At 41.4% G+C, this 13,805-nt stretch overlaps 3 protein-coding genes across 3 annotated transcripts; all 3 read left to right on the top strand.

The window, feature by feature from the left end:
• Positions 1–589: 589 nt before the first annotated feature.
• On the top strand, positions 590–1,525 carry LOC310747401 (olfactory receptor 5AP2-like; the record flags this gene model as incomplete). Its single annotated transcript, XM_083581764.1, has 1 exon — positions 590–1,525. One exon carries the CDS (start codon positions 590–592, stop codon positions 1,523–1,525), a length of 936 nt encoding a protein of 311 aa, XP_083437890.1.
• A 4,112-nt stretch (positions 1,526–5,637) lies between these two features.
• Positions 5,638–6,564, top strand: LOC310746702 (olfactory receptor 5F1-like; the record flags this gene model as incomplete). Its single annotated transcript, XM_083580683.1, has 1 exon — positions 5,638–6,564. One exon carries the CDS (start codon positions 5,638–5,640, stop codon positions 6,562–6,564), a length of 927 nt encoding a protein of 308 aa, XP_083436809.1.
• Positions 6,565–11,489: 4,925 nt separating this feature from the next.
• Positions 11,490–12,446, top strand: LOC310747400 (olfactory receptor 6M1-like; the record flags this gene model as incomplete). Its single annotated transcript, XM_083581763.1, has 1 exon — positions 11,490–12,446. The coding sequence occupies one exon, from the start codon at positions 11,490–11,492 to the stop codon at positions 12,444–12,446; it is 957 nt and encodes a 318-aa protein (XP_083437889.1).
• Between the last annotated feature and the right edge of the window lie 1,359 nt (positions 12,447–13,805).

The following is a 13,805-nucleotide window of genomic DNA, read 5'->3' as shown; positions in this document are numbered from 1 at the left end:
ATTTTAGGGAGTTCTCTCTTTAAGAAGCTCTTTGATCCAAGTCTGGTTTAAAAATTTAAAGAACCATAATAAGAACAGCTAGGGGTCTTGGAATCATCTGGTCACAACCTCACTCGTTATGGTTCTATGTGACCTCTTTGCTTTACATGCTACAAGTCCCTTTTAAAGCAGCCTTGTTAGACAGGAATCTTAGATTTTCTAAAAAGGTGGGGCATTTATATATTTGGATGCTTTATGTTTCATTTCTTTTATGCTTAAAAAGATGCTTACAGGGCAAGTGGGCACACTGTAAAGAGCATTGCCAGTGAGATCCCAACAACCTATGATATTATTTTGCCCAGAGGTATTGTTTACATTTATGCAAAATGGTGTCACGGGTCTCTCTGTCCTTAGTGCTTTAAGTACCTAGCAATGCCCCTGCCGGCTACAATCAGTTCCATAATTCTCCAGAAATTTATTTGTTGAAACCTAGAAAATTCTAAATTAACTTCTCGATGTTGTTTCTCACTAATAGTGTACATTTATAACATCTGCTGTTGTGCTTCAGGTACAAGGAGTCTTACAGCCCTATCATAAAAGATGGTCAAAGATGAGCAGAATGAAGGTGAACCACACAGTTGTCACAGAGTTCATCCTCCTGGGCTTATCCAGTGATCCAGCCCAACAGAAACTTCTTTTTTCCTTAGTACTTTTAATCTATCTGCTAACTTTAGTAGGAAATCTAGCCATCATGACTTTGATTTGTGTGGACCGGTGCCTCCAGACACCAATGTACTTCCTCCTTGGCAACCTTTCATTCATTGAGATCTGCTACACCTCTTCCACTGTCCCAAAGATGCTCTGGAACCTCATGTCAGGAGACAGGACCATCTCCTTCACTGGCTGTGCTCTCCAGATGTATTTCTTTGTCACTTTAGGAGGCACAGAGTGTGTACTCCTCTCAGCCATGGCATATGACCGTTACGCAGCCATCTGCCACCCGTTGCGCTACACCGTTCTGATGAGCCAGCCAACCTGTAAAGGATTGCTAACAATTTCATGGACTGTTGGCAACTTCAACTCTATCATCAACACAGCCTTGGTTTTCTCCCTTGACTTCTGTAATTCAAACCAAATAGAGCACTTTTTCTGTGACATTCCTCCCCTTTTGCACCTCTCCTGCTCTGACACAAGACTGAGCAAACTGGTGACCTTTACAGTCTCTGGATGTGGCATTACCATGTCCTTCTTCCTAACTCTACTCTCCTACATCTTCATTGTCTTCACTGTGCTCAAAATACGTACATCTCAGGGTCGGATCAAAGCTTTCTCCACCTGTGCATCCCACCTCACTGTGGTGAGCATCTTCTATGGAACCATCATCTTCACTTACCTAACTCCATCCTCCAGCCATTCCACTGAACAGGAGCAGCTGGTCTCTGTGCTCTATGCCATCATCACCCCTCTGCTGAACCCTCTAATCTACAGCTTCAGGAACAAGGATGTGCAAAGTGCTCTTCGTAGACTGTTTGGAACAAACACATAGAGAAAATAGGCCTGGAATCTTGAACAATTCAGCAAAAGAAAATCAATAACACAGGTTGAAAAATATTTGAAATGTTTTAGCTGTGTGAACGTTTACACATTTTGTTATATTTATTTGTCGCCATTAATGCTCTTTTTTATTCCTATCAGTAACAAAAATAGATAACCCAACCCAGCAGAAGTGGGCAACCTGTGGCCCTACAGTTGTTTCTTGACTACAAATTCTATAGCCTTTTGATCATTCTATCTGGGACTGATGGAAGTTGGAGTCCAGTAACATCTGGAGAGTCGTAGGCTCCCCACCCCTGCAATACAGCTTAAGGTCCAGGATCATTGCCCATGGAAACATGAGGCAGTTTTCCTTTTCTGTGTGTCATGGGTTCTCCCACTCCTCCAACAACACTCCCAACAAGTCCAACAACCTTCTCATTTTTGAGGAGGAAAACCAGATAATAGAGTGCTTTGCATGTATAATCAGCGGCTTTGCATGTATAATCAGCGGAGTCAGCCCACCGTCCTCTATGGCTGAAAAAGCTGGAGAGCTATTAGCATGTGGAGAAGTTTGAACATTGGCTTTGGTATGTAGACCCAACAGAATCCACCCTGAACCACTAGATACAGGCATTGAAGAGTTGCTGGTTATCACTCTGAAATTGGGGTGGATGTTTCAGAAGAATTAAATCACTTTGAGCTTCCCCTGCCATCTCAAAAGGAAGGATTTTGCTGCAACTTTTCAATTTAGACCTACAAATGAAGAGGTGCATCCAGTGTTCGTCATATGTGGAACTGAGCCTTTGGGCTTAATTGATTTCAATGGGTCTGTGCTGACTGAGACTTGGCTGGATAACCTCAAAGATTGTGGACAAGCTCTCAAAACACCAAGAAAATAATATATTCAGCTCTTGAGATGCTTATTTTTATGGGGCATTTGAATTGTGAATTCCTTTGTAGCAGCTAAAATTGTATTAGCTCGTGAATAGAAATCTTTTTCACCTACATTGATGAAATGGTGGTTGAAAGCATTAGATATTGGAGATTAGAAATTGATAAAATTTGAAGACACAACGCTGGCTGATTTCTTTCAGAAATCTCTCTCATTTATTACACACTTTAATGTACAATGTACTAAAGAAATTTGTTTTGTTACATATTTCTCTATATATAATAAAAATGTAAGGCTGTCATCATTCACCCCTATTGGAGGATTTGTAGTACCTCTTCATAGTCCTGAATTTTCATGAAGGCAGAGTAGGATAGGGGAGCAAAAATGAAGGCAGATAGTACAACAGCAGTGGCTGTGGTACAGGAGCGAGAATGGAAGATCACTGAGAGGGGGGAAGTTGTGGTTTAAAACAGCAGAAGAATTTAAAGCAGGAATGTAGAGAACTTAGAGCAAAGTGTCAGTTTTAAGCAATGGCAGAGGTTTGAGTAAAGTACTATGGAATATTTGAGGGCTCCACATCCTTTATCTATCTCACATGAGGCAGCTGATAAATGGAAGAGGGAGAAGTTTGAGTACAGCAAGAAGGAAGGGACTCTGAAAGAAAAAAAAGTAGCCATTTTAAATAATGGCAGAGGTTTGAGTGGAGTTTACAGAGGATGACACTGAGAGGGGAAGTGGTTGTTTAAAACAACATTTCAGTACAGTAAGAAGGGTGTTTGGAAAGGCTCAGTTGTTTTCACTTTGTGGTGTTACCATTTGTGTTATACTTCTCATTGTTAAAAACTGTTATGTTTGGGGGGGGGGTTTCTAAAAAAAAAAGACAACCTCTCAATGTCCCTTCATCGCTCCTTTATTCAAACCTTTTGTGATTGTTTAAAACCACCATTTTCTTCTCAGTGTCCTCCACCCGTGCTTTACCCAAACTTCTGCCATGGCAATAAATGGCAGGAAGGAGAAAGCATTTTTGCTGCTCTACTTACATTACAGCATTCCAATTCCGCTTTTTAAAAACAATTCCGCTTTTAAAAACGAAAACAATTTAGGGACAAAAAGTATGAAAATACATGGCATGGCATATTTGCTCTTCAAACATATCATTAAGGATTTCTGAACTGGTCATAAACCACATTTTTGAATGTTTCTATTAGAATTTTGGCATGCTTTAAATTAAGATTGGGAAATGTAAAAACACAAAATTGTCTCATGCCCTTTCTGATAGATATCCACTGTACTTATTCCCTCAGCTCTTTGAGCTGCTCCCACTTGAGAATATTTTAATGACTCAAGTAGATTCTTTACATTCCTCAATGGGACTAATTTCAACAGCCCCACGGTGAAATAATCTGAAGTTAGCATAACACAAGCATCTTACTATGCAGTTGTCAACAAGAAGAGATGCTGGACAGCAAATAAAAAGGCACCCAAAATGAAATGTTGATTCGTTTACTGTATGACTTCAGAATTGACATCTTAGCAATGGAATGAGAAGGTTTGTTTCTCTTTCTCTTTTAACTCTCACAATTGGACTTCCTCCCCCTGCTTCATATGATTTTAGACAGACCCTTCCCCCACTGAAAGGGGTGGATCTGGAGCCTTCATGTCTAGTTTGAGCCTGAAGAGTTTATGAATAGGATCCAACCGGGTTATTTGGGCATGTTCAAGAACTTGGACACACTAAAGGGAATGTTGGCTTCTCCTCCCCCCCCCCTTTGAACAGTAGATGCACTGCTTTATCCCAATATGTGCTTGATGTGTAGTAAGGGCTCCTGGGATGCTCATGAAACTGAAATGAGTGTGGGTTAACTTGATCTGAGATGCTGTAGCTTCGAAACGTATAGCTTTCAAATGTGTGTAGGAGTTTCCACTGTCATAATTTGAAGTACATCAGTGTAACTGGTAAATCAAGAATATTACAACACATGGAATAGTAGGCTCATTAATAACTCAATATAGTGTTGAGTGAATCCCTGATAACTGTAGAATAACACGGATTTTAACAATAGTGGCTGGCTTGTGTAGCTGCAAAGTCCTTTGCTTTCATTCAGTGGCAGTTGTTAGGCCAAAGACAAACTAACAAAGGGGTCATTGGAGGAATTTATATGATATATGGGAAAATAGAATACAGAAGGGATAACCAATATATCAATACACATTTGTTCTATTTAATCCAAACATAGAGAGGTAGTGCTGAGGCAAATGGTCTGCTTCTCAACTGGTCAGTCAGGAAAGACCAGAAGTCGGAGGCCATGACATGGTAGAAGAGAGGGAAGGAACAAGAGGAGACTGGGAGAAGCAGAGCGGGCAGCCATTGCAATGGAGGGAAAGTAAGAAGACCGAGAAAAAGCTGGAGAAGTCTGATAATTGGTAAATAAAAAGCTGGTAATTGTCTGAGGCCAATTACCTCAGTGATGACTTACAGGGAGAAGGGAGAAATGCATAGCGCTAGGCTGGATGTAACAGTACAGCAAATAAACAAAACAGGATGAGATCTAATGATAGCAAAAGTCTGAAGCTCAAAGAGTAAGGGCTCACCAGGAGGTCTCTGACACTACATTTTTGAATCCATAGGTCTTCTCAGTTGGAAGGAGGGAAGTGACATCTCCTTTTGTGTTATACTCACACTAACCCTGATTTAGCTCCAGTAGCACAGTAGTTTGTCTCCACATAATTGACAGGCATAGAGGAAATGAACTTAGAGAGATTTGGCTTCCTATTTCCTTCTTTCAGAACCTCATAGATCAACACATAATGATGGAACACAAAGATAGAGAGACACAGGTGCAAGACAGCACAGTGCCTGGAGAACAAAGTGTTCACATGACACAAACAATTAAGCCACATCACTTGTTACAGGACAAGGATGTTTGATAAGTTGTTATCCATTCTGCTTTGGAGGGAAATATATCTAGCCCCCACAATCAATCACTCAGCATGATTGAAAACTATCCATGGAGTCTTCCCAATAGCCATTTTTATGAAGTGCAGTCAGTGCTACCTAACATTTTATCAGTAGCTGTGTCAGACTTTAAAGTCCTGTTAAACAGTTGTCAACACTTAACCCTTCTTATTATGTCCCCCCCCCCACTCTCCTGAATGTGCAGTTCTTTGTACAGTGAAGGAAGCCCTCTGAGGAGTCCTGATGCCTTCTGGAGATAGAAATCCATGGCAGAATGGAAAGGAAAAACCAAACCACTCTGAAAGAATTCACCTTTTTGGGACTGTCAGATGACCCTAAACTCCAGAGCCTCCTCTTTGCTATTGGACTGATGATCTACGTAATCACCTTAACAGGGAATCTAACCATCATTATTTTAATACAGGCTGACCAGCACCTCCACACTCCTATGTACTTCTTGCTGAGCAACTTGTCATTTACAGAGATCTGCTACATCACCACCACCGTGCCAAAGATGTTGTGGGACCTTCTGTCCAAGGACAAGACCATCTCCTTTGCAGGCTGTGTGATCCAGATGTATTTTTTTCTAACCACAGCTGCCACGGAAGGCGCCCTCCTTTCTGTCATGGCATATGATCGCTATGCCGCCATCTGCCACCCACTGCGCTACACTTTGCTCATGAGCCAGCCGATCCTCAGGTGGCTTTTGGCTGCTTCATGGACCATTGGAAATATCAATGCCATTGTCAACACATCTTTTATATTCTCCCTGAACTTCTGTGGCTCCAATAAGATTATGCATTTCTTTTGTGACATCCCACCTCTCCTGCACCTCTCCTGCTCGGATACCTCCCTTGCTGAGTTGGTGACTTTCATAATCTCCGGAAGCATAATGATAGCAACAGTCTCCTTGATTGTACTCTCCTACATCCTCATTGTCTCAGCTGTACTCAAAATTCATTCAGCACCGGGTAGGATCAAGACATTCTCAACCTGTGCTTCCCATCTTACTGTGGTGAGCATCTTCTACAGCACAGCCATCTTCACCTACATGTCTCCTTCCTCCAGCCGCTCCATGGAACAGGAGCGCTTGATCTCTGTGTTATACACCATCATCACTCCTTTTCTGAATCCCCTCATCTACAGCTTCAGAAACAGGGAAATGCAAGTTGCATTTCTGAATGTTCTTGGAAAGAAATAACACGTTGCATTCTGAAAGCTCAGATTTTTCTCTCCACAGACAAGTTGGGGATTGTGCTAAATTGCGAAACATCAAATAATCAGTTAATAAAGAAGATTTTCCATCTATTATTTAGCTCACTTTTCAAAGTAAAAAATGCTAAATTCTCCTGAACCACTATTCAATAGTGACTATAATATTAGTAACACCCCAAAACTGAGATCTGCAGATATTGTTAAATATTCAAAGAATGAGTGAAGATAGAGGGAGAGGAGCAATATTATTATATTCCTGTACTCCCATAACTCTTACCAAAGTGTCAACCATTCCTTGCTGTGGCTAGCAAGGGAAAGACGGAAAAATAAAAACTCAGCCAATAAATAACAAACCCCATCTTAGAGTTATCTTACTAAAGTCTGGGGAGTAGGGGAGTAGACAGCTAAGATCACTATCAGGGCTTATGTGTAACTTAAACATGTGATTTCACATCACATGCATCTATCTATATATCATCCATATCTACAGTGGTGCCTCGCAAGACGAAATTAATTCGTTCCGCAAGTTTTTTCTTCTTGCGAGTTTTTCGTCTTGCGAAGCACGGTTTCCCATAGGAATGCATTGAAAATCAATTAATGCGTTCCTATGGAGACCGCCTTCAGACCAGGTCCGGGGACAGTCTGTCCCCGGACCTCTTCTGAAGGCTGGCGGGGGGAGAAGGACTTTTCTCCCCACCACCAGCCTTCAGAACAGCCTTCTGAAGGCTGGCGGTGGGAAGAAAAGCCCTTCTCCCGCCGCCAGCCTTCAGAAGAGTTCCCCCAGGGCTGCCTAGGCTGCGGATAGCAGCCTGCTGCCCCGCGCGAGGGGCGCTCTGCTTAAGAGCGCCCCTCGCGCGGGGCAGACATTTGCAGCTTGGGGAGCCCTGCAGGAGTTCCCCGCAGGGCTCTCCAAGCTGCGGATAGCAGCCTGCTGCCCCGCGCGAGGGGTGCTCTTAAGACCTTGTGGTCTTAGCAGAACTTTGAAAGAGCAGCATTCAGAGGAGCAACAAGCAAGTTCATATTAGGCATAGGAACTTGTGACCATGGGTGTCTGCAATATTTTTCAAGTAGGGAGCAAGTTCTTCCAATTTTCAAATTATGCTCCCGTCCCAAGTACTATTCCATGGTGCCTTCAACTCCCTTCACCTTAATATTTTGTATCTGAGGGACCCACTCTAAACATAAATCCCAAACATGGTGCATTACAAGTGATTTAATTCCTCCCCCCCCCCCATTTTGCTATCATGGGGACTCTTATTTTAATTTTATTTTTTGCCCACCTGAGCCTTCCTGATAGGATATACATCATTAATTTAAAAATCAATAACCACAATCCATGACAAATGTGACAAAGGCTGTTGATCTCAGTGGGCTTAAGCACGCTTAACTCTGCTTTGGCCACTGAAAAAATAACGGGTTGCGTCCAGACTAAGGGCCCCTCCAGACTGGTCTTTTATTGCAGGTGTATTCTGCAACATATTCTTAACACAATAATTGTGCATTAGTGATAGAGCCATTCTGCTTTAGTTGGTTCTGCAATGCTCCCCAGTACTACCATATTAAGATTAATTAGGCTGTCTCTTTATGATGATATTTCAGCTGCATAGAATAAATGGATATGAAGTGCAATAAATACTAGGTGGAATTATATGGTAGACATGAGGATCTACAACTTAGGTTAAAAGGAGGTCCATGCTGCAGAAATATGTATAAATGAATAGAATCTATGTAACAGGCTTGGTCATTCATTTCTTTAATTCAAATTGTTTTTTGCTCTATACCAGTAGATAAGAATATTCAGACTTAGGGTCAATCACATCCAAACACATGCATTTTATTAATTTGATTTTCTTATAGGTAATAAGATACATTTACATTTATGTAACTAGTTTGTCTCCAGTCATTAGTTTGGGGTTTAGTCAATCAGCTAGCTACAAATCCACCTAACAGTTATGAGAAAGTTGCACTTCAGGTCACCACCTTTGTAGAATGTGGTCAAAGCAAGGAGCTGTGCAAAACTGAACTTTAGAAGGGAAAAGTCGAAACAATATTTTATGCATTATTTTGGATGCCTAAAGGGCTTTACAAATGTTATTCTTTTCCTTCACAATAAGCCCCATTTTACAGCTACTACAAATTGGAATTGCTCAAGGTCACAGTATGGGCCCTTGACAGTGATGGGTTTGAACCCATCAAAGTCTAAGTCCAACATCCTAACCCTATCCACTTCACTGTATCAGATCCAAAATAGCAGCTTGGGGTGTGTGTCTGCTATTGTTGTTCTTTTCTCCCCAGAAAGTTGGGAGATACCTATGTTTAAGGAGTCTCAATTGGGTTTCTCCCATAGGGCCATGATGCCACTGTACAAGTTTCCTGATCTCCCAACTTTAATTGGAATTGCTTCTGTAAACTAAATGAGGGTACTAACATACCAGGATGACTGCTAAATAAAATACATAGCACGTTAGGTGCATATAGCCCTACATATTTCACAGGATATATATTTGCTCAGGTTGCTTTCAATTTAATGTCCATTTAGCTTCACCACATACAAGCCTGAGTGAGCATGTCATGAGAAGATGGCTGAGGAGAGATTGCAACCAGAGACTTCCAATTATTATTGATGTTAAACTGAGGGAGACTGGTTCTTCTGTAAAAGTTATGTGATCCATCTACATCATTTAGCACAGCAGCTGACCTGACTGATTGACTGAAATTTCCCCAGCAGAGACAAAAAGATAGGATCCATTTCAGGGATAAAAAATCAGCTCTTCCATGACTGGCAAAGCATGTAACTACAGAAACACAGCATCTGCCTTTGACCTGGGACTCACCATAATGAAGGAAAAGTGTAAGTAGAATAGGAAATGCTACCATGGACACTCAATATGACATTGGAGAGAATCCTTTGGAAGGCAAAAGGGGCATTGCAGAATTAAGACTTTAATGAGCAAGGATTATGATATGGTGAGGGGAAAACATGACTGTAATGGGTATGAGTGTTGTGAAAATATGTTAAAAGAAGGAATAAAAATAAGGATGAACTATTAAAGCTAAAGAATAACCACAAATTTATTATGATCACAAAGTATAATGTTATCAGGGGCTACTAGTTGTGATTGCTATGATCTAGCTCCAGCGTTAGAGGCTTTTTTTAAAGCTGGAACACACCGGACCTCAGTTCTAGTACTTCTCAGGTGGGTGCCATTGCCACTATAAGAGAACAAAGGAGGCATTCATGGTGAGTTCTGGCACCTCTTTTTCTAGAAAAAATAGCACTGAGTTTGCCTTTGGATACCAGTTGCTAGGGTTCAAAATCAGAGAGAGCAATGTTGCACTCAGGTTCTGTTTGGGAGAACATAGTAGAAAAGGATGGTGGACTAGGTGAGCCTTTGGCCTTGGCCTGATTAACCAGGGCTAATCTATTGTTCTTATATTATTCAGAGTGCACTATTAATATATTGTACAAATCTGAAAAATAATAATAACCAATGATTGAATAAAAGTGTGTTTTGAAATAGAAAGTATATCATTGCCCTCTGATTACCTGTGCCTGCAACTATCTATTTAAAAATAATAAAACCTTGAGGCATTACTCCATGAAGACTAACTCAATTAAGATCATCTGCATGAGTAATGCATACTTCCAAAAATTAAGAGTGCTTTGAAAATTCTTGATTACTTATTGTTGGGAGTGTACACATTTACAATGGTACATTTTTCACCCATCAATTTTTTCCATCAAAATCAAATACTGACCTCGCTGATTGCACTGCAATCTGTGACAAGGAGAATAGGGCCATCTACCTTTGGGAGCTGAGCTCAGAAATTCTATTGTAGGTATCGGCTGGTGTGCTGATATGTATAAGCAATGATCTGGTGAGAGTTGGAAGGAAGAGGGCTCTGTTAAGAAGGGGACATTTTGATTTCATCAAATCAGATAAAAGATCACAATGATGTTTCTGGAGAATGTCCCAACAGACCAACTTGGAAGCCATAATTGGAGTAGATGTAGTAAAATAAACCATTTGAAAACAACTGAAAAGCTTCCCATTTCCATCTAGCTCCTGAATGAATATTTCAAGATTTGGAAATGTTTCAGCTGTTCTAGCAGCACATGTGTTTAGCAGTCTGACACCACAGTCAGTTATTGCTACTGTTCTAAAAGCCAATGTGGTGTCATAGTTAGACTGACATAGTTAGCGTTGGACTGATCCTTGGATAGCAGGATTAAAATCTCCACTCACCCGTGAAGCTGACTGAGTGACCTTAAGCCACCCACAGTCTCTTAGCCTCACCTGTCTCATGTGGTTGTTGTGTGGATAAGATGGGAACCATTTATGCCACCTGGAGTTCCCTAGAGGAAAGGTGGGATATAATTGCAGTAATAATATAAAATATAATGAGTAAAAGGAAAATTAACTAAACTAGTATATTTTTCTGTGGACTTATCATCTTTAAACTCTTTCCCCAAACTGCAACTCTTTCTTCATGCTACAAAGGAAAACTGAAATTAGGGGGGTTATAGCATTAGTTATATTTTTAGGAGCATCGGAAGGATGTGAGAAGTTGCCTTATTTTGAGTCAAACCACTAGTTCATCTAGCTCAGTGTTATATACATTTACTGTCAGTGGTTGTCCAGGATTTTTTGGGTAGGAAGACCTCCCCAGCCCTACTTGGTGATGCCAGTGACTGAATTTGGGAGCTTTTGCATGGAATACAGTTATTCCACTACTGAGCTTTGACTTTTCCTAGAAACCTAGGTCTTTAACTACTGGAGCTCTTACCAAAATAACAAATTAGTCGTTAAGGAAACATATCACTGATTTTTCTAGAATGATTTTTCTTAATTTATTTTAATTATATACTAAATATTCCACTTTCTTTCAGAAGGAACATACGTTGGTAAGATGACCTTCAGAAACATCTCTAAAACCATTGTTACTGAGGTTGTCCTACTTGGCTTCTCTAATCTCCATCAGTTTCAAAAACCACTCTTCTTCCTCTTCCTTGTCATGTACATACTGACTTTGATTGGGAACACTTTAGTCATCGTCATGATCCATGTGGACCACCGTTTGCATACACCAATGTACTATTTACTCAAGAACCTCTCCTGGCTGGAGATCATCATCACCACAACTGTCACTCCGAAGATGCTCACCCTACTTATCTCAAAGGAAAACACCATATCTTTTGTTGCCTGTGCCTTGCAAGGATATATCTACTTTGTTGCTGGTTCCACTGAAGTCCTCCTTTTGGCTGCTATGTCAGTGGATCGCTATGTGGCTATCTGCAACCCTCTGCGGTATACTGCTATCATGAACTCCCGTGTCTGTGTGCTAATGGTCCTGTCTTGTTGGTTCTGCAGCTTCTTTTCCATCTCTGCCTCCATGGTGCTGAAGGCAGGACTGCCTTTCTGTGGCTCCAATGTTATTGACCACTTTTTCTGTGACAGTGGCCCTCTTTTGGAAATGATCTGTGCTGATGTTCGCTTTCTCCAGGCCTTAGATTTGGCAGTTTCCTGCTTCATGCTTCTCAGCTCTGTATCTGTAACAACAATCTCTTATATCTGCATCATTGTCACTGTGATTAGGATACCCTCTGCTAAAGGCAGAAAGAAAGCCTTTAGCACATGCACTTCGCATATCACTGTGGCATCACTTTATTATGGCAGCTCCATCTTCATCTATATCAAGCCAGCTGGCAGCTCTTCAATGGAATTCAACAAAATAGCCACAGTATTCAACACAGTAGTGACCCCATTGCTAAACCCTATTATTTACAGCTTCAGGAACAAGACCGTGAAGGAAACACTGAGAGATGCATTGAGAAGACTGCAGGCCATTTTAAAAAGTGAGGCCTGAGATTGTTGAAGCATACTTGGAGAGATGGAATCTTGATTCATTTTTCCGAATTGCCCCTATATAGAAGAAGAAGAAGAAGAAGAAGAAGAAGAAGAAGAAGAAGAAGAAGAAGAAGAAGAATAGTAGTAGTAGTAGTAGTAGTAGTAGTAGTAGTAGTAGTAGTTTGGATTTGATATCCCGCTTTATCACTACCCTAAGGAGTCTCAAAGTGGCTAACAAACTCCTTTCCCTCCCTACCCCACAACAAACACTCTATGAGGTGAGTGAAGCTGAGAAACTTCAGAGAAGTGTGACTAGCCCAAGGTCACCCAGCAGCTGCATGAGAAGGAGTGGGGAATCAAACCTGGTTCACCAGATTATGAGTCCATTGCTCTTAACCACTACATCACACTGGCTCCTACATGGGGAGAAGGAGCGAGAGAGAGGTAGAGCTGTTCTGCTTGTCCCCCACTTCTAAACAAAGTATGCAGCAGACAGGAGAGGCCTATAATGGGTATGGGAATGAACAAAGGTTGAGTGGAAAGAAAGAGGTTGTTGATTAAACTAGTTTTCCTCATTATATTTCAGAAAGCAAAACCTGTTGTGGAGTGACATTGTGTGGGAATCCTGAATTCTTGCCTAATATCACACTGAGGTTCTATATCTAAGCTTTATGCAAGGAGCATATGTAAATCTATCCCTGACAGTCCCTTTACACATAAAAGGAATATGCCTAATTACAAATGTGTCAGGAAAAAGCAAATCTTTCTGTTTTTAGAGGTTTGCAGACCCTTATGTGTTCTGCAGAAGGTCGAGGAATGACCCGTCAAGTAAGACATTAAGCAAGTTGCAGTCAAAAACTTCTGCCACCACCACAGAGGAAGAAGAGACATTGGAGGAGGATGTGCCTGGTGCCTATCGCTGGGGCCATGCCCTCTGCACCAGCCCCTGAGGACTCCGGGGCAGCTTGTGTCTGAGTTTCCTACCTGCTCAATGCCTGCTTAGTACCTGTAGTTTTGTGCAACTTATAGGGTGCTTTCAATAAACTATCTTTAGGATTTCTCTGTGTGTGCTGTGCATTCTTGTGGAGTGGGATTGCAATGCTGGATAAGGTGGGTGTTTGGGGTCTGTGCAGTGGGTGCAATGTGGGTGCAACATGGGTGTTCTGGTGTGCTCCCATGTGCTTGCTTACCTGGCCACACTGTCCCATGCTGTTGGTGCACATACCTGTGTGATAAGAGCATGTGCTGATGTGTGGCACACACATTGTGCTGATTGCCTGCCCCAATGAGCACTGCTAGAGACTCTGTGTGCACTCTGTGCCCAGTTTGTTTGTATTCCTGTGCTAGCAATTATGAGCCATTGTCGGTGAGCTATCTG

Source organism: Podarcis filfolensis (assembly GCF_964270895.1).
Source record: "Podarcis filfolensis genome assembly, chromosome: 13".
Lineage (NCBI taxonomy): Eukaryota > Metazoa > Chordata > Lepidosauria > Squamata > Lacertidae > Podarcis > Podarcis filfolensis.
The sequence above is the reverse complement of the archived record's forward strand: the minus strand, read 5'-3'. Positions and strand labels throughout refer to the sequence as shown.